The sequence below is a fragment of the Populus nigra genome, chromosome 7, assembly GCF_951802175.1.
Source record: "Populus nigra chromosome 7, ddPopNigr1.1, whole genome shotgun sequence".
In the NCBI taxonomy this organism is placed as follows: domain Eukaryota; kingdom Viridiplantae; phylum Streptophyta; class Magnoliopsida; order Malpighiales; family Salicaceae; genus Populus; species Populus nigra.
In genome coordinates this window covers 9,130,600-9,155,588 of record NC_084858.1, presented here as the reverse complement: position 1 = coordinate 9,155,588, position 24,989 = coordinate 9,130,600, and the positions used below count along the sequence as shown (strand labels likewise).

Here is a 24,989-nt window from a genome sequence, read left to right as displayed (position 1 = left end):
CTACCGGTGGAGTTTGAACACAAAGCTTTTTGGGCCATTAAAAAATGTAACATGGATTATGATGCTGCTGGGATTGCAAGAAAGTTGCAATTGCAAGAGTTGGAAGAGATTCGAAATGATGCTTACGAGAATGCAAGGATTTATAAAGAAAAGACTAAGAGTCTCCATGACCGAATGATTACAAGAAAAGAGTTTAATGTTGGAGACAAAGTCCTTCTTTATCATTCGCGTTTGAAACTTTTTCCTGGAAAGTTACGCTCTCGTTGGATTGGACCATTTGTTGTTTCTAATGTTTTTTCTTATGGTGCAGTTGAAATTACAAGTTTAGAAACCAACAAAGTACTCAAGGTCAATGGGCATCGCTTGAAACCTTTCTATGAAGGTTGGACGACAGAACTCACCGCTTCTGCGGAGTTAGCTGAACCAATCTATGAAGAATAAGCATGCAACATGTCGAGCCAATGACAGAAAACAAAAGCGCTTACTGGGAGGCAACCCAGCACAAAAAAAAAAAACAGATTTGCTTTCTTTTTCCCTTGTCTTTTATTTTTTGCATTTTACTTTATTTTTGTCATTCTCCAATATTCCTTTTCTTTTATTTTAACATTGAGGACAATGTTATGTTTTAAGTGTGGGGGTATTGGGAGAATGTTGGTTTTCTAATTTTGGTTTTCTTTGTTATTTTTCAAAATAAAAAAAAATTATGTTTGATCTTTTGAACTCCCATTGGTTTTTGAGAATATGAGTATTATGTATGAGAATTAGTTGAGATAGATGAAGATATAAATCGAATGAAGAAGTGTGCATGCAAGTTTTAAGGTTTAATTGGTTTAGGGATTGACTTTGAGAATATGCCATGTTGACTTTATAGTGTTATACCAATGCAAGCTTTTGAGCCTTCAACATTATATTCTTTGATTGTGCCTTCTTTCAATGATATGTATCTTTAGAACTTGCTTCATATCTTGTTGAGATTACATTCATATTACATACATACATGAAGATGATAAAGGCATTAGGAATTTTAACCATTTGAGCCAAAAAGCCAACCTAAAGCATATTATCCTTAGTAAACCCCTTTTGAGCTTGTTTATCTTTTCTTTGCTTTATCCATGTATAAGCCTTAACTTTATATATGTTTTCCTTTTCCCTTGGCCAAGGATTAGTAGAGCATATACTAGTGATATTTCATGGAATTATGGTTCGAAATTATGTGAAAAGAAAGAAGAAGTGATGTTTGATGAAAAGATGGGCAAAGTTGCCAAAGGTAAAAAAAAAACAGAAAAAAGAAAAAGAAAAAGAAAAAAGTGTTCCTTTATGTTCTTAAGATTTTATATTGAAAAAGCTTGAAATCAAAAGAAGTTAAGCATTGGTGATTAAAGATGGAAAATTTATGTGCTTCGATGGAATATCTTGTTTGAAATATCATTTTTCAGAATGCTCTACTTTCTTTGGTTTGAACCTTTTTCTTTTACTCTCTTTTACCTCACCTTTACCTTAGCCCCATTACAACCAAAAAATAAGACCTTTTGATTCATGCATTGTTTGTAATATGTTATTAATGGAGATGAGATTGAAGAGCAAGCTTATAGTAGAACATATTCATTGATTGAATTTGAGAGATTTAAACACATAAGCCCTAAACACGTGAGTGTTGGAGTGTATATCAATGAGAGGACCTATCACTTTGGCATGGCATAGATTTCATTTAAATTCCGACGATTAATTAAGTTTTGAAGTTTGCATGTAAATAAATTCATGAAAATTTATACTCTTTATCCTTCTTAATTGTGTTCTTGTTTATAATGCATATATTCTTGGATATTGATGGGAGATTAGAAGATTAGTCATAGTGATTTCATTTAATTTAACTTCAATTTGGTTTTATCTATCCTTTCTCGAGGACGAGCAAGAGGTAAGTGTGGGGGTATTTGATGCAACCATATTATTCAATAGTTTCACCCACATTTAACTAGTGTTTTGCCTATGTTTTATATATAAAATGCCTTGATATTCTTTGTTTTATGTTTTGAAGGCACTTTTGGATGAAAGATGCAAAAAGGAGTAAATTGGAGATAATTGGCAGATTTGACCTTTAGTCGATGTTTTGTGCAGAGCGTGAGCTCTAGAGGTTGAAATGAAGTGATTCCAGTGGAATTAAAAAGGTAACATCCATACCTTTCTGGGCATCTAAGGCAAGAAAATAAAATAAGGAAGAGCATGGAAATCGCAGCCTTCAAAGTCAAATCTCGCAATCTGCCAGTGTTGACCTTTGGTCATTCCAACTTGAATATCTGGAGCTACAGAAGTCCAATTGATGCAAACACAATTTTGTTGGATTCATGACTCAATGTTATATAAACGCTCAAAATTTCAGCCAAAAACGATGTCATATGAGGGAGATATGATTTTTCAAAGATGACATCTGAATTCTGCCAGCAAACAGGTTTCGTGAAGAAACGAGTCCAAATGACATTCCGAAGCATTTAAACCGATATCCAAGTTTTTATTTCAGAAATTTAGCTCCTCTAAATCAAAGCTTGAAGATTTCATGCAAGGCTATTTCTCCTTTTTAGGAAAATAGTTATTGAAGTACTTAAATGTAAACAGTCTACTTAATGGAGGACTATTTTGTAAAATAGAGACCTAGGGTTTCCTAGGATATAAAAAGAATGAGAGAAGAGAAGGGGGGCAGCCAGCCAAGGAGAGAAAAACGCCCCCTTCCTCTAAGAAACCCTAAATTATGCATTCTTTCTTCTTTTTGATTAGTTGTTCAACAAACATGCAAGGCTAAACACTTTTTCTTGGTTGCAAGGACACGGAAACCTTCGGATTTCAAGAACTGTGAGATTTATTTTACCTTTTCTTTTCAGTTTATATGATGAATATGTTTGTTCTCCTATGCTTATTTTTCCTATGATTGTTTATTTTAATTGCTAGAGCGGACTCTAAGTTATTATTGTAGACAATCTATTGTTAAGTTTGATATCAAAACCGGAGTTGTGGTATATGAACTTGTGAAGCAACTGAGTTTAATAATTGTGGCGGATCTACATTATTAATCTTAGGGAGAACATTCAATCAAATCAAACATAGACTGCGGACAGTTATGTTTTCTTGATTAATCAACTTATCTAGTTCTTAAGGCTGCCATTGAATTAAATTACTAGTGCGGACACTGTGGTTGTTTGATGGTTAGGGCTAGTTATACGGCGGATCCGTTAACTAACCAATGTTAAGAAGAGATAAATATTCAGAATATAAATTGATGTTTCGTTTCCATGATCAGTTCTGATTTCTGTAGGTGGATGTGTGCTTGTGACCAAGGTTTGTTCTCTTGATAATTTTCTGATTTTATTAAATTTAGTTTGATAGTTTTCTGTTTTCTTTTGCTTTAGCCTAGATAACGTCCAACCCCCCCCCCCCAAATTGCATATCATCTAGCATAAAAATCTGACTTGAATCTTCCTCGTGGGATCGACCCCTTGCTTGCTCTATACTATCTTGTGTGTTGTGTTTGAAGCTAGGGTAATTAATTTGTGCGACCGCGACATCGCAACAATTCACATCATATATTATCTCAAAAGGTTCATCCTAATTTGGTGGTTGCATGATAGGGTCAGATATGAAACGCCTCTTAAACTCATCATATGCATCTTTACATGCTTGATGAAACATAAAATCCACTTTTTTGGTTAATAATTTGTATAAGAGTGCTGTAATCTTTGAGAAATCTTTAATAAAGTGTTGATAAAAACATGCATGGCCAAGAAAAGAACAAGCATCCCTTACGTATGAAGGGTAAGGCAATGATAAAATAACATCTATTTTAACTTTATCAACTTATAATCCACACTAAGACACAATATGTCCAAGAACTATTCGTTGTTCTACAATAAAATAACACTTCTCATAGTTCAAAACAAGTTTAGTTTCAATGCATCTTCTCAAAACTAAAGATAAATTTTCTAAACACTTATAAAAAGAATCACCATACACCATGAAATCATCCATGAAAATCTCAATTATTCTTTCAACATAGTCAGAAAAAATACTCATCATGCATCTTTGAAAAGTTACGAGTGCATTATAGAGATTAAAGGGCATTCTCCTATATACATATGTACCAAATAGATATGTAAACGTAGTCTTTTTTTGATTTTTAGGATTAAAAACAATTTGATTATATACACTATATCCATCAAGAAAGCAATAAAAAGTTTTACCTACTAGATGTTCAAGCACTTGGTCTATGAATGGTAATGGGAAGTGATCTTTACGTGTATAAAGATTAAGCTTTCTGTAATCAACACTCACTCTCCAACCACTTGAGATGCGAGTAGGAATGAGTTCATCATTTTTGGTTTTTACCAACATGATTCCAGTCTTTTTGGGCACCATATGGATTAACGCCGCCAGTTACTATCCGTGATGGGGTAAATGACTCCTACATCCAATAGTTTCAAAATTTTAGCTTTCACTACCTCTATCATAGGTGGATTCAACTTCCTTTGCATTTCTCTTATTGGTCTTGCATTGTCCTTTAATAGTATGTAATGCATACACATCGAGGGACTAATTCCCTTGATGTCAGCTAAAGTCCATCTAATGACTGTTTTGTGATCGCACAACAATTTCACAAGTTTTTCCTCTTGTGCACTTATCAAACCTTTTGCTATAATAACAGGGAGTGTATTGTTGTCGCCAATGAATACATACTTTAAATTATCAGGCAAAGGTTTTAATTCTAATTTGGGTGCCTGTAAAATATATGGCAAAAGCTTTTTATATGAAAGTACTAAATCAACAAAAACATTACCATAAGGGGCAGTTTGCAAAGGTTACAAAGCCAAGGCTAATTCTTGCATGTTTTAGGGAACATACATGTTCATCTCCATCTTCTTTATCTCGGTAAAATCACAACTATAACTTAAAGTCATGCTTAATGCATCCTCGCACTCAAAATCAAAAACTTATTGCACACACTCATCAACTTGTTCATAACATTGATAGAATAAACTTGTTGCAAGGATATTTCATTGCATTATGAAAATTAAATTCAATTACTTCATCTCCTATTTTCACCGGCTGTACATTTCCACAAGCCAAAGAATGCATAAGAGAAGTAAGATCATTAACTTTATTCTCAAGGTTAGCAATACTTACCTTATTTACTCATCTACTTGTGAAGTCTCCACATGTGCCAAATTGTTTCGAGTTAGCTGCCATATTTGAGATCAATTGGAATATAGCCTCAGGTGTTTTATCTACCAATGCCCCTTCACTTGCCACATCAATGATACTACGATCAATAGGCATCAGTCCTTCATAGAAGCATTGAATGAGCAATTGATTGGGTATTTGATGATAAGGGCATTGAATGCATAGTTGCTCAAATCTTTCCCAATACTCGTAGAGTGTTTTCCCATGAGATTGTCGAATCCCACATATTTCTTTTCTTATGTTGGCAACTCGAAAGGCTGGGAAATATTTTTCAAGAAAAATCTTCTTCATGCAATTCCAAGTTCCAATGGAATCGAGGAGAATGAAGAAAAACCATGCTTTTGCTACCCCTTTTAAAGAGAGGAAAAGCTTTCAACTTAAATTGTTATTCATCAACTCCATGTAGTTTCATGTCAACGCAAACCATGTGGAACTCCTTGAGATGGTTATGAGGGTCTTCTACGATAAGTCCATTAAATATTGGCAGTAAGTGTATAAACCCAGACTTGAACTCAAAGTTGGCATTATTGTCGATGTTTATGCTTAATGATTGATTCTCCACATTGAGAGCAACGAGCTCCTTAAGTGTTTGTTGTCATGCAATAACCATAGTGTTGATGCAAGCTTCTTTCATAACCTGCGTAAAGTGTTTTCTAGTTCAAGATCTACCTGCACTTGTCTTTGATTAGTAGATTGGGTTACAAGCATAGATAGTCAAGAAAATTAAAAAAGAAATCAACCACATGAGAGATTTAAAGTAGTGAAAATGAAAGAAAATCCAACACTAAAACACAAAAATTGCTTAAAAACCCTACAAAACAACAAAATTTGGCCTCCATATGGTGGGGCTAGTGGCCACAAGGCACTAGTCTTATTCAGAACGTTGTTTTCCTTTGTGAAACAAAATGCTGAGGTCTAATTCCACCAAAATTTCTGTTTTAAATAGTACTTAAACAGTTCCGCAACTCTGTTTTTGTTTTTTGTTTCTTTTTTTTTAACAAAATAAATAACAATCATAACACAAAAATCAACTAAAATCACTTCTCTAATAACAATGTCAAAATTTATTGCAATGTCGTGGGCATATAAATTAATTACCCTAGCTTAAATAAATAAGATGGTATAGAGCAAGTGAGGGGTCGATCCCATGAGGAAGGTTTAGTTAGGTTTCTATGCTTAATGATATGAAATTGGAGAGGGGTTTAAAGTTATCTAGGCTATGCTATAATGAACAAAATAAAGCAATCAAGCTAAATTAAATAAATCAGAAAATTATAAAGAGAAAAAACTTTGGTCTCAAGTAAACGTCCACCTATAAAAATCAGAATTGATCATTGAAACAATAAGTCAACTTATACTCTGAATATTCATCTTTTCTTAACATTAGATAGTTAACTAATCCGCAGTGTAACTAACCCTAACCGTTAAACAATCACAATGTTCATACTAGTAGTTTAATTCAACGGTAGCCTTAAGAACTAGATAAGTTAACTAATCTAGACAACATAATTGTCTGCAGTATATGTTTGATTTGATCGAATATTTTTTCTAAGATTAATAACATAGATCCGTCACAATTATTAAACTGAGTTACTTCACAAGTTTATATATCACAACTCCGGTTTTGATAGCAAACTTAACAATATATTGGTTATAATAAAACATGGAGTCTGTTGTAGCAATCAAACTAAACAATCATAGAAAATAAGCATAGAAAAATAAACATGCTTATTATATAAACTAGGAAGAAAAGGTAAAATAGATCTCACAGTTCTTGAAATCTGAATGTTTATGTCTTTGCAACCCAGCAAAAAGAACTTATCCTTGCATGTCTATTGAGAAACTAATGAAGAGAAAAGATGAATACATGATTTCGGGTAAAGGAGGAAATGGTGAGTTTTTCTTCTCTTTCTGGTCGCCCCCCTTTTCCTTTCTCTCTTTCTTTTTATTTGATAGTAAACCTCAATCCCTCTCTCCTACAAAATAGTCATTTTCTAAGTAGACAATTTACATTTAAGTAGTGCAATAACTATTTTTCTAAAAAAGGAGAAATAGTCTTGGATAAATTTTCAAGCTTTGAATTTTGATTTAGAGGAGTTAAATTGCCCAAATAATGACTTGGATATTGGTTTGGATGCTTTGGCAAGTAAATTTGACTTGTTTCTTCACAAAACCTGATTGTTGGCAGAATTCATGTGTCATCTTAGAAAAATCATATCTCTCTCATATGAGCTCTTTGTTTGCTGCAATTTGGTAGGTTGATAGGTCTTCAAGTCAGGAATCCAGAAAAATTAAGTTTGAATCAAATGGACTTCTCTAGCTTAAGATATTCAAGTCGGAATGGCTGAACGTAAACATTGGCAAAATGCGAGATTTGTCTTTGAAGCCTGTGATTTCCATACTCTTTCTCTGTTTATTTTTCTTGGCATATATGTATAGAAAGGTATGGATGCTAGCTTTCTAATTCCACTAGAATCACTTTATTTCTACCTCTTGAGCTCAAGCTCTGCACAAAACATCGATCGGAGGTCAAATCTGTCAATGTTCGACAAAGGTTGGAACATAGTCTGAATTATCTCCAATTTATGTTTTTTTTTTAATCTTACATCCAAAAGTGCCTTCAAAACATTAAAAAAAAAGAATATTAAGGTATTTTATATATAAAACATAGGCAAAATACTAGTTAAATATAGGTAAAACTATTGAATAATATAGTTACATCACTTTTCAATGTATGCAAAATTGTTTAGCTTTGCCCCCAAATCTTCCCTTATAACTAGAATTATATGAAAAGTAGGGCAATTGTATACATGACAAGGAGGCTTCTCAAGATATTTTAGCTCCAAGTTATTAATGTTACTATAATTGATATACTTAGTTCAAATAGCAACATCAATGACCAGTTCCAATTTTTGTCTTAGTTGATCATGCCTTATTTGCTATAATTCTCCTTTAACAATAAGCCTTTATGTCTTGAGTAATCACTAATATTGTTATCTTTGGGAATGAGTCATTAGCCACCTTTATTTTCATATCTAAGAAGCAAATTCAACCTACTTTTAATGTTTTTTTTATATGGTTTCTAAAAATAACATAACTTTTAGAATTATGTCTTCATAATTAGGTTTTTTCCACCCCAATATAATATTTTGCTTTAATTGTTCAGTAGTAGGGATTGTGATTTTCTACGAGTTTAACATGTCTTTCTCATATCAATTAATTAAATATCTATTTTACTATTTTGATATGACCAGGTACCTTTTATTTTCATTAATAGATGTAGTCATGTTTTCTTCTTTACTAGTAGGCTTGTTAACATCTTTTAGATTCCTTAATGTATCAATATCAACTAGTTTTTCCTTTTTTGAGTTCTACAATTGATATTATCTATTGTTGAATTTCTTTAAACTCTTCATTAGAGTCAAAATTAGTCATTAAATGTGCAATCTTAACCTCTTTCAAATAGTCAATTAGGTAAATTCCTCTAATTGTTTTGTTTTTTCTTATTTTACCAATTTTTTTATATCAACCATCATCATCTGTAAGGATTGTAGATATTTGAATCCTTGGTTCCTACAAATCATTTTTTGATATTCCATTTCATTCTTTCTAGAATTAGTTTTATGCGTTCATGCTCTATTATAACTATAATGCATTTGGTTTTTAGAGTTCTAAAATGAAGATAATAGCTTTTTAGACTTTTTTGGGTATTGTATTATCTTATCCAAGTTGGTCAGTGTTGCTTTTGGTTCTACTATATAAAAGTGCTTATAAAAATAAGTCTCTATCTCTTCCTACCTATTGATGGAGTTGAGTGGTGGTGTAGAGAACTAGTAAAACACATTATTGGTTAGTGATAAACCAAATAAATTGAGTTATATAGAAGGGATAACAACACCTTTACCACACTAATTAGTGAACTTGCCAATGTATTTCCTTGTTGATCGATTGCCCTTCCTAAGAAACTACTTCAAAAAAGCTATTTTTATTCCTCTAGGAATTTGATGTAACCTATCAATCCATTTAAAGCATGGATGATTATATGAAGGCATGATTGTATGCCCAATATTTGATCTCATCTTCCTTTAAGTGTTGGGTTAATTCAACCTAATCAATTATTCTCCTTACTTGTTTATTCACATTTGAGGCCTAGTGTATGAGAGGATTGAGTTTGCCTTATTGAAAGGTAATATATGAGGCATTCAACTATCTAGTTACAAGTTGTTACTATTATTGATAAGACTATTGGGCTTTGTAATTGACATAAGGTTATAAACTTATAGGGTAGGTGGCCCATTAGAAGTGATCATGCTTGTATTAAGTTAAGCTTATTGTGGTATCAAATATATAGGCACATGGTATGTAGTATGAGGCTAGAGAGCTCTAAATATTTCTATTAGAATCTTTGTTATTGTAGAATATCCACCAATAAAGTTGGTCATTAATGCAACTTATGTATATAAATAGGTTAAGGTGTAGTATGAGGATATCAATACAAGATGCTAGATGGCCTCCTCCTTAAAATACCACTTTAAATCAACTATTTTTATTCATCCATGAATTGGATGTAACCTACCAATCCATTCAGCATATGGATGATTATTTATGGGTATGGTTATATGCCTAATATATAATCTCATTTCCTTTAAGTGTCCATTTAATTCAACCCAATCAATTTTTTTCTTACTTGTTGATCAAAAGTAGGTGCCTAGTGTATAAGAGGATAGAGATTGCCTAATTGAAAGGTAGTATGTGAGGCATTTAACTGGTTAGTTACAAGTTGTTGCTATTGTATATAAGGTTATTAGGCATGTAATTAGCATGGGGTTATAAACTTACGGGGTAGGCGGTCCATTAGGAGCAATCATTTTTATATTAGAATGAACTTATTATGGTACCTAATATATGGGAGCATGGTATCTATTATAAGGTTGAGAAGCTCTAAATATTTCTATTAGAGTGTTTGTTATTGTAAAATATCCACCAATAAAACTGGTCATCAATAAAACCTGTGTTGCTACTGCCACAAATGGAAAAGAAAGTGGCTAGAGATGTCGAGTTGGGTTGTCGTGGTTTGTGTTGAGGAGCTGCTAATGTTTGAAGAAGCTTATGATGGTTGATTTGGTATAATTGGTTGTTATTGGTCTTGTTGTTACGGTGTTAGTCTACTAGCTTGATTGGGGAGAGGGTAAAGGGTGGTTGTTGGTTGATGAATCAATTATAGGTCTTATTCTCAACACCGGTTGAATGAACAAGGAAGAAAGACTATTGGATGGGGACTAATATAAGGCTGGTAGAGGAATTTGAAGTTGTTGATGGTGAGAATGGAAGGAAGGAAGGTTGTGGTGGTTGCCGAGTTACTAGAAACTTTCTCATTGTTGCCATTGGGGCTTGGTGTGGTGAAGGATTGGTTTTCTCAACGTGTTGGCATTGTGGCTAGGGGTAACATTGTTGTGTATTGGTTTTCTTAGTGTTGTAATGATAGGGTTTTTGATGTGTGTCTTTATGGTGAGAGAAAAACATGTGTATGAGCTAAAGAAAAATGTGGGAAAATATTGTTTTGAGAGAAGATGGAGAAAGACATTGGATAATGAGCGGATAGAAAGTTGTAGGTTGTCTTTATTCTATTGACAAAACAAAGTCGATCTTGGAGTTAATGAATTTCTTTAATGAGAAGAGTTTCATCGAGGTGTTTTTTTGTCCTTAATCTTGCTAAAGAAAAATAGATAAAGCTTCTGAAAGTTTTTTGAATTCAGATTGATTTTTTTATACCAATTTTTGGCTAATTTTAGGCTAGGAATATGTTTGTTGAGATCTCTCGAGAGTTTCTTAGTTGTTTTCAAGTAAAACATAGTTGAAATGAGTGTTTCTGTCCAAAAAAAAAAATTAGATATGTGATTTTCCATCCATTAGAGGTGGCAATTTTAAACTAAAGGCACATATGTCTACCCATTTATTTTGGGCTAGAAGCGAGCCAACTGGGCCTAGACTTCTAAACTTTTTGTTTAATCATTTTATTTATTTATTTTTCATTTTTACTTGAATTTAATTTAAATAAAATTATTTTTAAATATGTGTTTGAGTGGAATTATGATAATTTATTTATGATATTAGCAAGCGCTCTTTTTGTGATGTTGTTCATGAATTTATTTATTTACATATCTTAAAATTTAATCAAAATTAATTATAATTAAATAAATATTATTATATTTAAGATATTAGTTCAATAGATTCAGTAGATTGAATATTTATTTTCTAATGAGATTCTTGCCTTTTTATGATGTTAGCAATTATTTTTTTTTAATTATCTATGAAAATAAAGTTCAAGTTATAATAGTTATCACAAATATATTTAGTTGAGTTTCTTTCACTTTCTGTTTAATGAACTATGCTTCTTATTAAAATATTTATTTTTAAAAAAGGGTATTCTATATGAACCATAAAAAATATTTTGAAAAAACATATACTTTTTTCTTAAATTATCTTATTTGTTGTCTTTTTTTTCATTGTCTTTTTTTTTATAATTGGATAGTTAGTTAAAAAAAAATATTCGAAAAGGTTCCTATGACACCACGTGAGCGGTATATCATTCTTTTCTTTTCTAATTGGTTTTCCTTGTTTGCAGGTTTAACGGGGTATTTTTTTTTTCTAATTGACCTTGATTATGTGATCATCTATTTTTTTTCATCATATAGTTAAAAAATATTTTTTAAAAAAAAACATGTTATTAAATTTTATAAAGTTCATGGGCCTATTAATCGGTATGACAAGTTTAACTTTTTTTTGTTTTTTTAATTTATTTTTTTTAATTTTATTCTTTGATATTAAATTAATTGAGAATTGAGTTTTATAATTTGTTACATTTTGTTTTTTGAAGTCTTAAAAAAAATTAATTATAAAGCTAGAAGGTGCGGGGGAAATATTGTTTCCACACACCCATTAGCATTGTGAATTACAATAGTAGTTCACAATTTTTTTTTCATTTTGATCCCTTTATTTCCTTTGGTTTTTTGTTTTCTTTTAATTTAGTCCTTAAATAATGTGTTTATGGGGATTTAGAGTTGATAATTTATTTAAATTTGTTTTTTATATGATTATCGCAGTATAAAAAAAACATCTTAGTGTCACGGTATGGTCTGTTTTTAAAAAACTTTTGTAAATAAAAAATAATTAAAAAAACTAGGTTATTAAAGTTTTTAGAGTCAATGACCCGAATTGCAAGTTTGGTGAGGTAACTTTGATTGCCCTGGTTTGCAGGTGTTGTAGGGTATATTTTTTTATTTGAACTTGATTATATGATCATCTATTTTTTTTATCATATAGTTAAAAAAATAGTTATGGAAAAAAAACATGTTATTAAATTTTAGAAAGTTGATGGTCCTATTGACGTGCATGACAAGTTTAACTATTTTCTTTTAAAAAAAATTAATTTTTTTCAATTTTATCCTTTGATATTGAACTAATTGAGAATTAAATTTTATAATTTATTTTGTTTTACTTTTTATGAGGCTATCATAGTCTTAAAAAAAAAGTTTCAGTGATGGTTTGATGCTCAATTTTATGATCGCCTATTTTTGTTATCATATAGTTAAATAAACAATTATTTAAAAAAAACAAGTTATTAATCTCAATGGAGTCTATTACCTGGTTTGCGGGTTTGACATAGTGACCTAGGTTACCTCATTCATTGGTTTAACAGGTTTACCCATCAAACCTGATTTTTTTTTGTTTATGGTCCTTTAATTTTTGTGATTTTTTTTTCACACTTCTTCAATATTGGATTGGTTGAGATTGTTTTTTTTTTATTTCACACTTCTTCAATATTGGATTGGTTGAGAAATAAAATTCATGGTTTATTTTTTTTTTTTACTTTTTATAGGGTTATCATGATCTCAAATAAATATTTTTTTAAGCTTGGTGTTTGATTTTGAAAGTTTCTAATGTTATCAAGAAATTAAATAAAAATAATTTACAAAAACAACAAATTTATTAAACCCATTGAAGTCATAGCTCAAGTTACAGGGTGATCAAAGTCAATCCAATACGGCATCGTCTCAATATAAAAAATAAATTGTCGTCTAAAAGTTTTTTTAAAAGATATGTCATATTTTTATTGGATATCCAAGTTATCTTTGGACCTATTAAATTGAATAATTCACTTTGAATCAGCTCTCACGCCGTTTAATTCGAAACTCGAGTTAGGCAAAGAGTTAGGATAGCTAATTTCAAAATCGAACCACTTGATTGGATTTAATAATATTGTCAAAAAAATCTTCATACTCTTAACATTTTTTTTTAAGTTTAGAAAAAGAATAGTTTGACTCACAGTGAAGCGCGGGCAAATGTACTAGTTTTCTTCCTATCAGCTTTCACTACTTTTTTATGCGGTAGTTTTTACATTGCTTAATGTGTTGAATTGGTATTGACAACTAAAAGAGTCTGGACTTTATCTATGGGCTCAACTGGTTAAATGGACTTTAGTTATTACTAGATTTGTGGGCTTGTACTATGCCATAAGTCAAAACATTTTTTTCAATAAAAAAAAATATTTGGGTGATGCAATCATGTTTTAAAAAAATAAAATAAAAAGACTCAAGGCATAAACCCAACCAAGAAAAAATAACGAGGAACCAACAAAAAAAAGTCCATAAAATTAAGATTTTAGTCAATTAAATATGGAAGGAAAAAAATAAAAAGAATAAAAAAAAAAGCAACTTAAGTTAACTTGACCGAGCATGCCAAATATGCAAGTTAGGTCATTAGAGTGGGATAAGTAAATAAAAAATGTCAAAGTCAATCTTGATAAACCCACAAAACTTATGGTCTAAGTGATGAAATTAGGACAGAAGAATAAAAAACAAATGGGAGATAATCATGAAGCCTAATATTAAAAAACAAAAACCTCAACCTTGAAGAATGGAACCATACAAAAAAATCCTAACCGATATAATATTAAGGATAAAATCAGGGAAAAAATCAATTTAAAAAACTTACAAAAATAAATCCAACCAAAAACGATAGATAAGAAGACCTAAAACAACTTATATCATTTTAAAAACATGCAAAACATCATATAGAAAGCAAATGAAGATAAAACATATATGCTAATGATATAAATGTTGAATAATGAAATTAAAAAATATACATGAGCTTAAAAAAGAAAAAAAAAATAAACCAAGTAAACCTAGACAAACCTTCTAAACTTGGCTCAAGATCTCAAACTCGCAACCTATTAAATTCTAGACCTAGGATTAATCAAGAAGCTCGATTCCTAACCAATTTAATATTGATTAGATAAAGTATATTCAACAAAGAACAACAAACAAAAAGAACCTAAAACATCTAGGTTATTTTTAAAATCAATGAAAAATCTTACAGAAAGCAAATAAGTAGAAACAATATAGTCTTGTCTCCAATTTAATAAATATTGAAAGATAAAACTTAATAAATATTAGCTTAAAAAAAACTAAGTAAACTTGGGCAAACTTTTATGACCTAGGTTAATCTCTAAAACTCAAAGCCTATGAAATTATATACCCATGCTTAGTCAAGAAGCTCAAATTTCAACTACTCTAATGTCGAATGATGAAATTAGAAAAAAAAAATATCAATTTAAAATACCTATCAAAGCAAATAATAATAATAATAATAATAATAATAATAAGTTGATTTGATAGGAAAACAATTGAGGATGAAATTCTAAAAAAAAAAAGTTTATATCAAATAAAAGCAATAAAAAAAATTAAAGGTGGTGAAATTTTTACTTTTAAATATTGAAGGATGAAATCGGGAAAAAAATTAAAAAATTAGCCAAAAAACCTAACAAAGAACGATTAATAAAAAAAATCGAGATAATTTACAAAAACCAAATAAATAAAAAGAACAAAACCCAAACTCCAATTGAATAGATGAGGACGGATGAAAAATGAAAAAAAAAAAGCTTAAACAAAGGAAAATAAAAAATCAAACTTTTTAAACCTGGTCTAATCTCTGAAATTCTGGATTCAGGTTGAATTAAGAAACTTAATTCTCAACCAATTTAATGTTGAAGGATGAAATCCAGAAAAAAAAATTAATTTTTTAAAAAAACTTGCCAATGTAAAAAAAAACAATAAAAAGAACAGGGATCAAATTTGATAAGAAAAAAACTCGAGGATAAAATTATAAAAAAAAATTAAAAAAATTATCAAAAAAAAAAAGCAATCAAAAGAATATGGACTAGATTTGAAAGATAAAAAAAATAAAAGGGGATAAAATTGAAAATAAAATAATAATTTTATAGATTATTCAAAATAAAAGAAATACTAATAAAAAAGAAAGGGACCAAATGTTAGGGGAAAAAACTAAAAAGATTGTTTTGAAATTTTGAAGGGGCATGAGATTCGAGTTAGAGAGAGAGAAGAAATAGAGAAAAAATGATCGTCAGTGCCAAACTAGAGATGTTTTCGGTGCACATGTTGTCCTACCATGGAAGGGCAACAGGGCCTTTTAAACATTATTGCGGAAGGCGGTGTTTGGTGACTAAATGACCTCGCACGCGTTGCCTACCTGCTAAAATGTGCAACAAAGTTTTTAAAATATTAAAATACAAAAAAGCTTGAGTTGACTTGATATTAACAAAAAATAATAATAATGAAAAGACCAAAACACCTTTGTGAGATAGCTTTGTTAATTTTAAACATAAAGGTAATTACATAATTTAACTTTAATAATAATAAAAAAAAAAACTCATGGGCTTAAACCATCCTTTTTTTTGTTCTAGGGTATTTAAGTAATTTAATTGTTATAAAAGAATTGAAATAGCTCGATGTTTTTTTGAGCCAAGGGAAAATTTGTCAAAACTCTATTTCAATAAATAGTGTTCATTGGCTAGGGCTATGCTATGAGTCAGATAAAAAAAAATTAACATAAAAAATATCTAGGCATTACTTATGTTTTTTTTCCTAGTAGAAAATACATTTTAAACAATGTAGGGATTGACCCAATATGACCTGGTTGATCTAGCGAGTCCTAATACAACTCAGACAACCCGTAAGAAATAGTTAGATTCAAAATAAATAGTTAAGATGATATTTTTTTATAAATATTGAAATGAGAACATATTGGATCGATTCAAGTCAACTCAGGTTGTCAATTCGCATGCTGGGTCATGAGACTATGTCAGGTAATAAAAGACAAATCAAAACAAATTATAAAGTCTAATTCTCAATAAATCCAATGTTGAAGGATGAAATTGAAAAAAAAATATTAAAAAAAAACCAAATAAAATGACCTGAATCAACTCAGGTTAACTTGTCAAACTCACACCCCAGATTATAAAACTGAAATAACCTAATAGAAAGCAAGTTAAAATAAATTACGAAGTTTAATTTCCAATAAACTTTAGTGTTGAAAGATAAAATTAAAAAAAAACAACTATAAAAAAAACACAAAAAACAACTCGAATCAACTCGAGTTAATCAACTAAATTTGTGACCTAAGTCAGCTCGAGTTAATCCATCAAACTTGTAACTCAAGTCATGAGATAAGGATAACCTCATATAAAGCAAATTGAAACAAATAACAAAGTCTAATTCTCAATCAACTAAATATTTAAAGATAAAATTGAGAGAAAAAAATCAATTAGAAAAAGAATATAAAAACTGAGTCAATGAAGTTAACCTGTCAAACTTAGTCTATTTCTCAATCAACTAAATATTAAAAGATAAAATTAAAAGAGGGAAAAAAATTAATTAGAAAAAAAGTATAAAAACTTGAATCTACTAATTTAACTTGTTAAATTTATGATCCAAGTTATGAAATTAAAAAAATATTATAAAAAATAAATTAAAAATTTTATAAAATTCAATCTCCAATAAACCTAGGATGAAATTGAAATATAAAAAAAATATTGATTAAAAGTTTTTATTATTACAATGAATAGTTTTTGTGAGAAGGATATAGTAAAACTTCTTTTTTTAGTGTGTTTTTTTTTTGTTAATACAGGTAAAATATTTGACTAAGAACAAATTTGGTCTGTTTAAAATATATACTGAATCTGACATTATAACTTCGATTTCACTTGCTGCACTTTCTGTTTAAGTTGCAGGATGACTCTATTGCTCATCCCTAGAGGATGTTGAAAAACTACTCCGTTGTTGTGTCTTTCTATAAAACTAAACCAAGGATAATTTGACTTCAAAAAGCGATCCACGGATCTAGGATTTTGTAGCCTTTTGTGTTTATCAAACGCTCTTATTCGAAGCGCGGGCAATTTTCTAAGTAGATATTTATTCCAAGAAATTCCGCGCAACAGTACATGGAGCAATGCTTCTTCATATTACTCAACTAGACTCTCCCTGGACGAACATGTTGCTTTGCTGATCAACAATTGCTACCATAGAGCATCAACTGCGTCAATGCGGATTTACGCAACCCTTCCCGGGAACTCATCTCATCTAAGGCCACCACCATAATTACAGTCAGAAATAGGCCCCAGAGAAATGCTATTGCTATTGGCAGGTTGAAAGTATCATTTCAACAAACCTAACAGGGACATTTATAGCTAAGACCCTGTGGAGCATTTCATATGATCTACCAAAGAAAAATTCCAACTACTTCACAAGAGGACCTCTTTTTAAGTTCAACATAAATCATTGTAAAGGTGAATGAGAAAATCTAAACAGCAGTTCTGAAACTGCGAAGCAACTTTAAGTAAAATCCAAGTAACAAATCTCCATTTGGAACAAAATAAAAACAGGTCCAGTCCACCGAAGTAACAAGATTAAAGCCTTCTCCCTCTTCTACCACCCTTTCTACGAGTGCTATCCGTTGGAATTGGAGTCACATCCTCTAAAACATCAAACCAAGGAAAAAAAAATAACATTAATATTTTAGAATCCCATTGCAAATGTAACTAACTAAAAGTATCGTTCAAAACTAAAACTATGTCAAGCACACATTCTCACCCACTTGTGCACTCTAGAGACTAGAAATCAACAAAATCCACAAGATAAATTGAGGAAATTGGAAGGAGAAAAAGGAAAATCTTATAGCTAAGAATCCTTTGTTTAAAGCAAACAGCTTATAAATGAAAATTTTAAACACTGGTATACGAGATATGCACAAGTGCCTAATTCTACTAGAGAAATTTATCATGGAATGGGGTCTGACAATAAGCACAACCTACAGATAAGCTGTAGGTGGATGGACCAATAAACCCAGGATTTGCGCCACAAGCAACCAACAAGGAAAAAACTGATTGACACATCATTAGATTGCACAAAGCAAAGCAAAACACAGAAAAAAGGCTTACCTATGCGACCAATTCTCATTCCAGAACGAGCAAGGGCACGAAGGGCAGACTGTGCACCCGGACCAGGTGTCTTTGTCTTGTTCCCACCAGTAGCACGAAGCTTAATATGAAGGGCAGTAATGCCAAGTTCCTGCTTCATAACAAAGAAAAACTAGTTAAATAATAATTTCAAAGTTAAGCTTATGGTGCTTTACAAATTAAAAAATTCTAATGCTCAATACAATTGTTTGATTTTACAAGTTAACAATGATACTTAAAAATTTGAAATATTGAATAGCTCAAAGAGAAATGGTGCAAAAGGATTGACACAAAACACCACTTAAATGATAAGGAAGGCCCTAAAATGAGATAATATATGTAGTATTAAAATGAAAACAAAGTAAAACGCTTCCTGGCTTTGTCTTAAGACTGGATGCACTCTGATTACTCAAGAAATGACCAGGGCCATCTAAACTTCTGGGCCACACATGTAATATATAGCAAGGCGCTACTAAACCAATGAGATGCTAGCCTCAAGTGCATCTTGGCACTGGTGGGGCAGTTACCTAGGCACTAGAAAGACACCTCACAGTTCAGGCACTGCAAGATTGTATTGCTTCACCTAAGCACTAGGAAAAGCACCAAGCTTGGCTTTGGCCACAGAAGGAGCTTGTACCAGAAATGAAGGCAACCTCCCCTAGCCCCTAAAGAACACCGGATAAGAATGATTTAAAAAAAAAATTGAGACCTTGCATCTCTGTGACACATCCTGGGCAGCAAGCATGGCAGCATATGGTGAAGACTCATCTCTGTCAGCTTTCACTTTCATTCCACCTGTTTTAGGAAAGAGAGGATTATTAACTTTGCAAGGCATATATAATTAGGGTTTACCAATCCTGTGCATGCAAATATTTCCCAAAACCTTAAGGGAAAAAAAAGCCAAATATGTACAAGGCCACAATTACATACAAAAGTCAATCTTGGGAGGAAAACAAAATAGTAGCAAACCAACTACATGCCCCACTGGCTAATAGAGCAATTTAGCCAGCCTACACTTGCATAAAAAACAGCAGCCCACATAGGTGGAATTCCTGAATAATTGTCATAAAAAAAAGGCATCACTCACCAGTTATGCGTACAAGGGTTTCTCTTCCAGAGAGATCAGTCACATGCTGCAGTCGAAACAATCAACGGGAGTAAATCACAAAAGTGAATATCAAGTAATGCTACTTGACAAAGTATCAAGAAATCTTTTGTACACTCACAATGAATGTATCGTTAAATGATGCAAAGATGTGAGCAACTCCAAAAGCATGCTCCCCTTCCCTCACAGTGGGTCCAAGGGTCACATTTTCTTCCTTTGGCTCTCTAGTCTTTCTCCTTGATGACTAAAGAAAAAACAACAATAACTTTAGTTAGAAATCTTCCAAATACTAAACAAAGTTTAAATGTTCAACTCTTAAAACCCAGGCTGTTAATGACCCAACATTCTACATTCTATAAATTTTACAGAAATAACATCGTAATCTATTCAAAATGTCCCTCAATAAGATTCAAAGTTCACACTTCAAACTAATATGACAGTCAAAGCAGACAAAAAGGTTTTCATGAATTTGAGTACCTAAACGAGATAAAGCCTCTCAAACTAAGATAACTAAATACTCTAATCTGTTAATAAATCGATACACGGATCTATGGTCTCTATAAGAACAGTACTGTATGAACAATATAAAAACGAAGCAAGGTATATGAAAGCGAGAGTGCGGAGAGAGGGGGGGGGCATCGGTTTACCATGGCTGCGAAGAAGCGAGATTGAGATTAGTTCTGAGGAGGCTGTGAAATGCGAGAAGAAAACCTTAGAAGAAGGAAATACCGAAGCTATGTAACGCGGCTGCGATTATATGTATTATGTAGTGGATGGGTTAGGGTTCTGGCTGTTTAAATTTTGGAGTTTGCGGGCATTTAATATTTTATTAATTAATTAATTATTTTCTTAAAAATAAGAAAAAAAAAAGTTGAGGAGTTTGTTTGTAACCTAAATCTATTTTGGTGTGAATTACAATAATAATTTATAATATTTTTTAATTTTTGATTTTAATTTTTTATATTTATTACTTTAAAATTTTGTTTATTTAGAATTGGGCTTGATGTTAGGTGTATAGATTATTGAATTTCCAAGTGTTGAGAGAAAAAACTCGTTGCTCAATTAATATTTAGTTTGATAAAATTCAATAAAATTTTATTGATTTAAAACAATTGAAACTATAGAGACTAAATTTGAATAATAGACAAATATTGCTTTTTATTTAAAGAATTAGAGACTGAATTGCACGGGTAGGGGAAAGATTAGCCCTTTTTTTATAATGAAAAATCTTAATAATTATCGAAATGAATTTAAAGAAAAATGTAAAGTGTTGTGTTTTAGGAAATATGCAAAAGTTTATGGTAAAAATTTAATGAAAAAAAGGAAACGACCAAAGTGAAAATATGAAAATTCCATGTGTTGAAATTTATAGGAACGGAGGTTTGAAAATGTTTATAAAAGGCAAAATCTTATAGACAAGAATGGAAATTCTTGAGGAAAAGTAAATAATATACTAAGTTAAAGAATCCCTTTTTATGAATAGGAGAGACAACGGAAAGTGCAGGACTTGTAACATGAGAAGCTTGGTTAACAGGGATCAAGTAGGTGCATGACACCTTGTCCTTTTAAATTTTGTACAACTTTATTAATAATTTTGAGATACTTATATCATGTTGTAATCATGAAATTGAATTAGAATGGTTGAATTATGTTTCTAAAATGGAAGAATGAATTATGTCATCAGGGTGAGAATGATATCAAATGATTTATGCCTTCAGGGTGGGGAATAATATCAAATGAATTAGGGTGGGGAATAATATCAAATGAATTATGCATGTAAGGCAGGAATGATGTCAAATGAATTATGCCTTTGAGATGGGAAAATACCATGAATAGAAACATACCTTTATAATAGTGATTGTTAATTGAAATTTAAGATGGCCATAATGGCAACGGTAAAGAGTGTCATAAAAGCACAAGTTGCATGTAATAAGAATAATTAATGAACATGGATGATGTAGAACATAAACCAAAATTATCAAAATGAATTGATGAGTACATGGTTGATGTACAGTATATGTCATAAGTGTTGAAATAAAGTAATGATTGTCTAGTGTATATAAAATACTGGTCTCAAATACTAAAAATGGACCATTGAATATGGTCGATGTAAATTCCAAGCTAAGGTTATTGAAATATATCAATAAATACATAGTGATATAAGATATTGAATGCCGATCATTAAAATGAATAAGTAAACGTGATTGATGTAAATCTCAAGCTAAATAATGGATGAATATAGTAGACATAAAATATGAGCTTTGACTATCAAAATAACTTGAGGAATCTAGTTGATATATGCAATCATTGTAAGGTAAAATTAATGGTTATATCATTGACTTTATAAATTTCATAACTAAGTTAGGCCGAGTTAAGGATATTGAATTGGGTAATTGAACACAATTATTTTAAAGGAAAAACCATGTTTGTGGAATTGAGTTAATGAATCCTGTATTTTAGATAAGGTCAAATTAAAGATATTGAATTAGGTAATTGAACAGGATCACTTTAAAGGAAAATTCATGTTATGGAATTGAGATAATGAATCATATATTTTATACAAGGTTGGGTTAAAGATATTGAATTGGGTAATTGAACACGATCATTTTAAAAGAAAAAACATGTTTATGGAATTGAGCTGATGAATCTTATATTTTAGATAAGATCGAGTTAAATATATTAAATTGGATAATTGAACATGATCATTTTAAAAGAAAAATCATGTTTATAGAATTAGGTTAATGAATTCTATATTTTAGATAGGGTCGAGTTAAAGATATTGAATCGGGTAAACAAGTATGGCATCTTAAGGTATAAGCCTTGAATAGGGAATGGATTAATAAATCCATGAGTTGAATTAAAGTATGAGAAAAAGGAATTAGATGGATCAAGGAATCAATAATGAGTATGGTGTGATATTAACAAATTCTTAATGGGATTGAAGCAAGAGTTATGATTATTGAAATCGATTAATGAATGAAAAATTGATATAAATCTTAAGTTAGGAGTGTTGAAATAAATCAAGTAATATGGTTAATTAAGAGTATGAGTTGTGTTTTTTACTAAAAAAAATGAGACAATATATATTGTTGATTTAAAGTATGAGTTATAATTATTTGAAAAGAATTATGGAAAACATAATTGACAAGATTTTAAGTTATCCAGGGCGGTGATAGTTTAAAATGTACACCGAAGAAAATGGTAATTTTGGATGATGAAGAGAAAGTAACAAATTAGAGATTTGACACATATTCAACATACTATAAAAAGGGATTAATTATGTTATATTTATTGCTAGAGTTGTAATAAAAATATTAATGATATTGAAAAAGGATATGCTTATTCTATTTTCTATGTTTTCTTATGATACATGTATATTTCCTCTTTCACCATAACCTTGGTGTTGCAATTTAGACTTTTATGGTCATTCCCTTGTTGGAAAAACATTGTAAGCTTATCATAGTTATGTAAATAATCTTATCACAGGTATTTAAAAAAAAACAAATTACCCTATTTTTCATTATTTTGACCGTTCAAAGATTTGAAATTGATAAAAATTTTGAGATGTTATAGTTGGTATCAGAGCTTATGATTATGATTCAATAGACTAATTGAATTTGAAAAATATGTAACTAATGGATATTATGTACGGTATGGATTGAAGTTCAAACATAAATTAGCTCACCTTTAAATGGTAAACACTAAGAAATTTGTTTTAAGATATACAAACCAATAATGGAGGTGTATGGAATATCTAGTTTCTGATTATTTGGTAGCATAGAAATGTTGCAAAGAAAATAGGCTGGAAATTAATTTTGTGATAAAACATTGTTTTGCCTTTTGCAACATCTAATCTTAGAAATAGGAAAATCAAAAAGCAGACTAATGCATATTTTTTATAGGCATGGAATTCACTCGAGGAATAAATGGTTATCTTATAAACTTGTAAGCAAAGTATGATTTGATTAGGATTTCACAATAAATCTTAAACAAAGGCAATGTGGACAATAAAAATCAAGCAATCTCAAATATTATGATCACTAACTATAAATGGCATGAACTTGTAGAAAAAAAAAGTTTTGCTCTTTTAAACAAATTCTTAAAAAATGATGATGAGCGAAGAGGAAATAGAAGGTTTCAGTTGGGTTAAAATATTCTGGTTCAACCCTAGTCTAGTTAATAGCTATATGATCAATTGAGAATTGGGCAAGGGAAATAATACTTCTTATTGAACTTATTATAGTGAAAACATGCTTATAGAATTGCTGGTTTGAGTAATCCTTAGCGATATTACATAGAAATAACATAATTAAAAAACAAATTGAAGGAGTTGAGGTCAACCATGGGATATAGACCAGGATGGTCGGTTTTAGTGTTGAAATTTAAAGAAATTCTGAAAATTGCATATTAATTGTGTATTATATATTGACATATGAGTTTAATTGAGTATGATTATGGTGATTTGGTTTGTTATATGCTTGGGTTATTATTGACAAGATTTTTGAAAAATATAAGATTATGTGTGTTTTGAATAGGATAGTGTAATTGTTACATCCATTAAATTCTTTGGGATTTTATGGTTAAAAGGGTATTACTAGTAGCCTAGTTGATGTAAGTTAGGGCATGAATGCTTAAGAGTAAAAGGTTTCAATTTTGAACATGACTTGGTGTTAATGGTGCATTTGAGTTGGTTTGTGTGTGATATGATGATCTTATGAAGCTTAGGTTGATTATATTATTCTCAAAGTAGTATATAATATGTAAATTGCTATATAGAAGAGAGGTTGAATAAATTGTATATAATGTGTTTGATTAAATGTTTGGAAGAGATGAATAAGTTAGTGGTTTATGTGTTGATAAAATAATGTGATAAGGCTTGTATGAATAGATGAGTTAGAAACCAAAGTAACTTTATGAAAGCTAATATGAAAATTCAATAAAATGTGTTGGGATTGATTTGAAAGGTGGAGAATTGGTTCGCCTTGAATTTTTACTTATATGACCGAAACATTAATATAAACTATATTGTTTTATTTTGGGTTTAAAATTTAGGTCAATCAAAGACTAGGAAGGCCTCGCAAGAGTATCTATGATCAGACAAAAAATACAAAAAATAACATATAGATTATGTAGTGGTATTTTTATAAATAAATAAGAATAGCCCCTTCCCCCTTTCTCTTATGATGACCAACAATTCCAGCAGTACCAAGAGGGAGAGAGGACTAAAAATTTCCTTCACTCCTCCTTTTCTTTGCTTTCTTTATGAAACATTGGTGAGAGATTAAGTTAGTGATATGAGAAGTTAAGTTTTGTAGAGAGACTTACACCAACAATGACTAGAATATAAAG

General features: G+C 30.6%; 1 protein-coding gene across 1 annotated transcript; it reads right to left on the bottom strand.

Moving 5' to 3' along the window:
- Window positions 1-17,797: 17,797 nt before the first annotated feature.
- LOC133698830 (small ribosomal subunit protein uS11z-like) lies at window positions 17,798-20,429 on the bottom strand. Its single transcript, XM_062121917.1, has 6 exons — window positions 20,288-20,429; window positions 19,762-19,884; window positions 19,623-19,668; window positions 19,245-19,330; window positions 18,518-18,647; window positions 17,798-18,054 (listed from the first exon to the last, which is right to left on the bottom strand). The coding sequence occupies exons 1-6, from the start codon at window positions 20,288-20,290 to the stop codon at window positions 17,987-17,989; spliced, it is 456 nt and encodes a 151-aa protein (XP_061977901.1). The 5' UTR covers window positions 20,291-20,429; the 3' UTR covers window positions 17,798-17,986.
- Window positions 20,430-24,989: the final 4,560 nt, after the last annotated feature.

Coding starts and splice junctions, on each gene's coding strand:
- LOC133698830 (XM_062121917.1), bottom strand. Junction 19,669..19,761: donor CATTTAACGATACATTCATT/GTGAGTGTACAA, acceptor TTTCGACTGCAG/CATGTGACTGATCTCTCTGG. Junction 18,648..19,244: donor ATGTGTCACAGAGATGCAAG/GTCTCAATTTTT, acceptor GTTATGAAGCAG/GAACTTGGCATTACTGCCCT.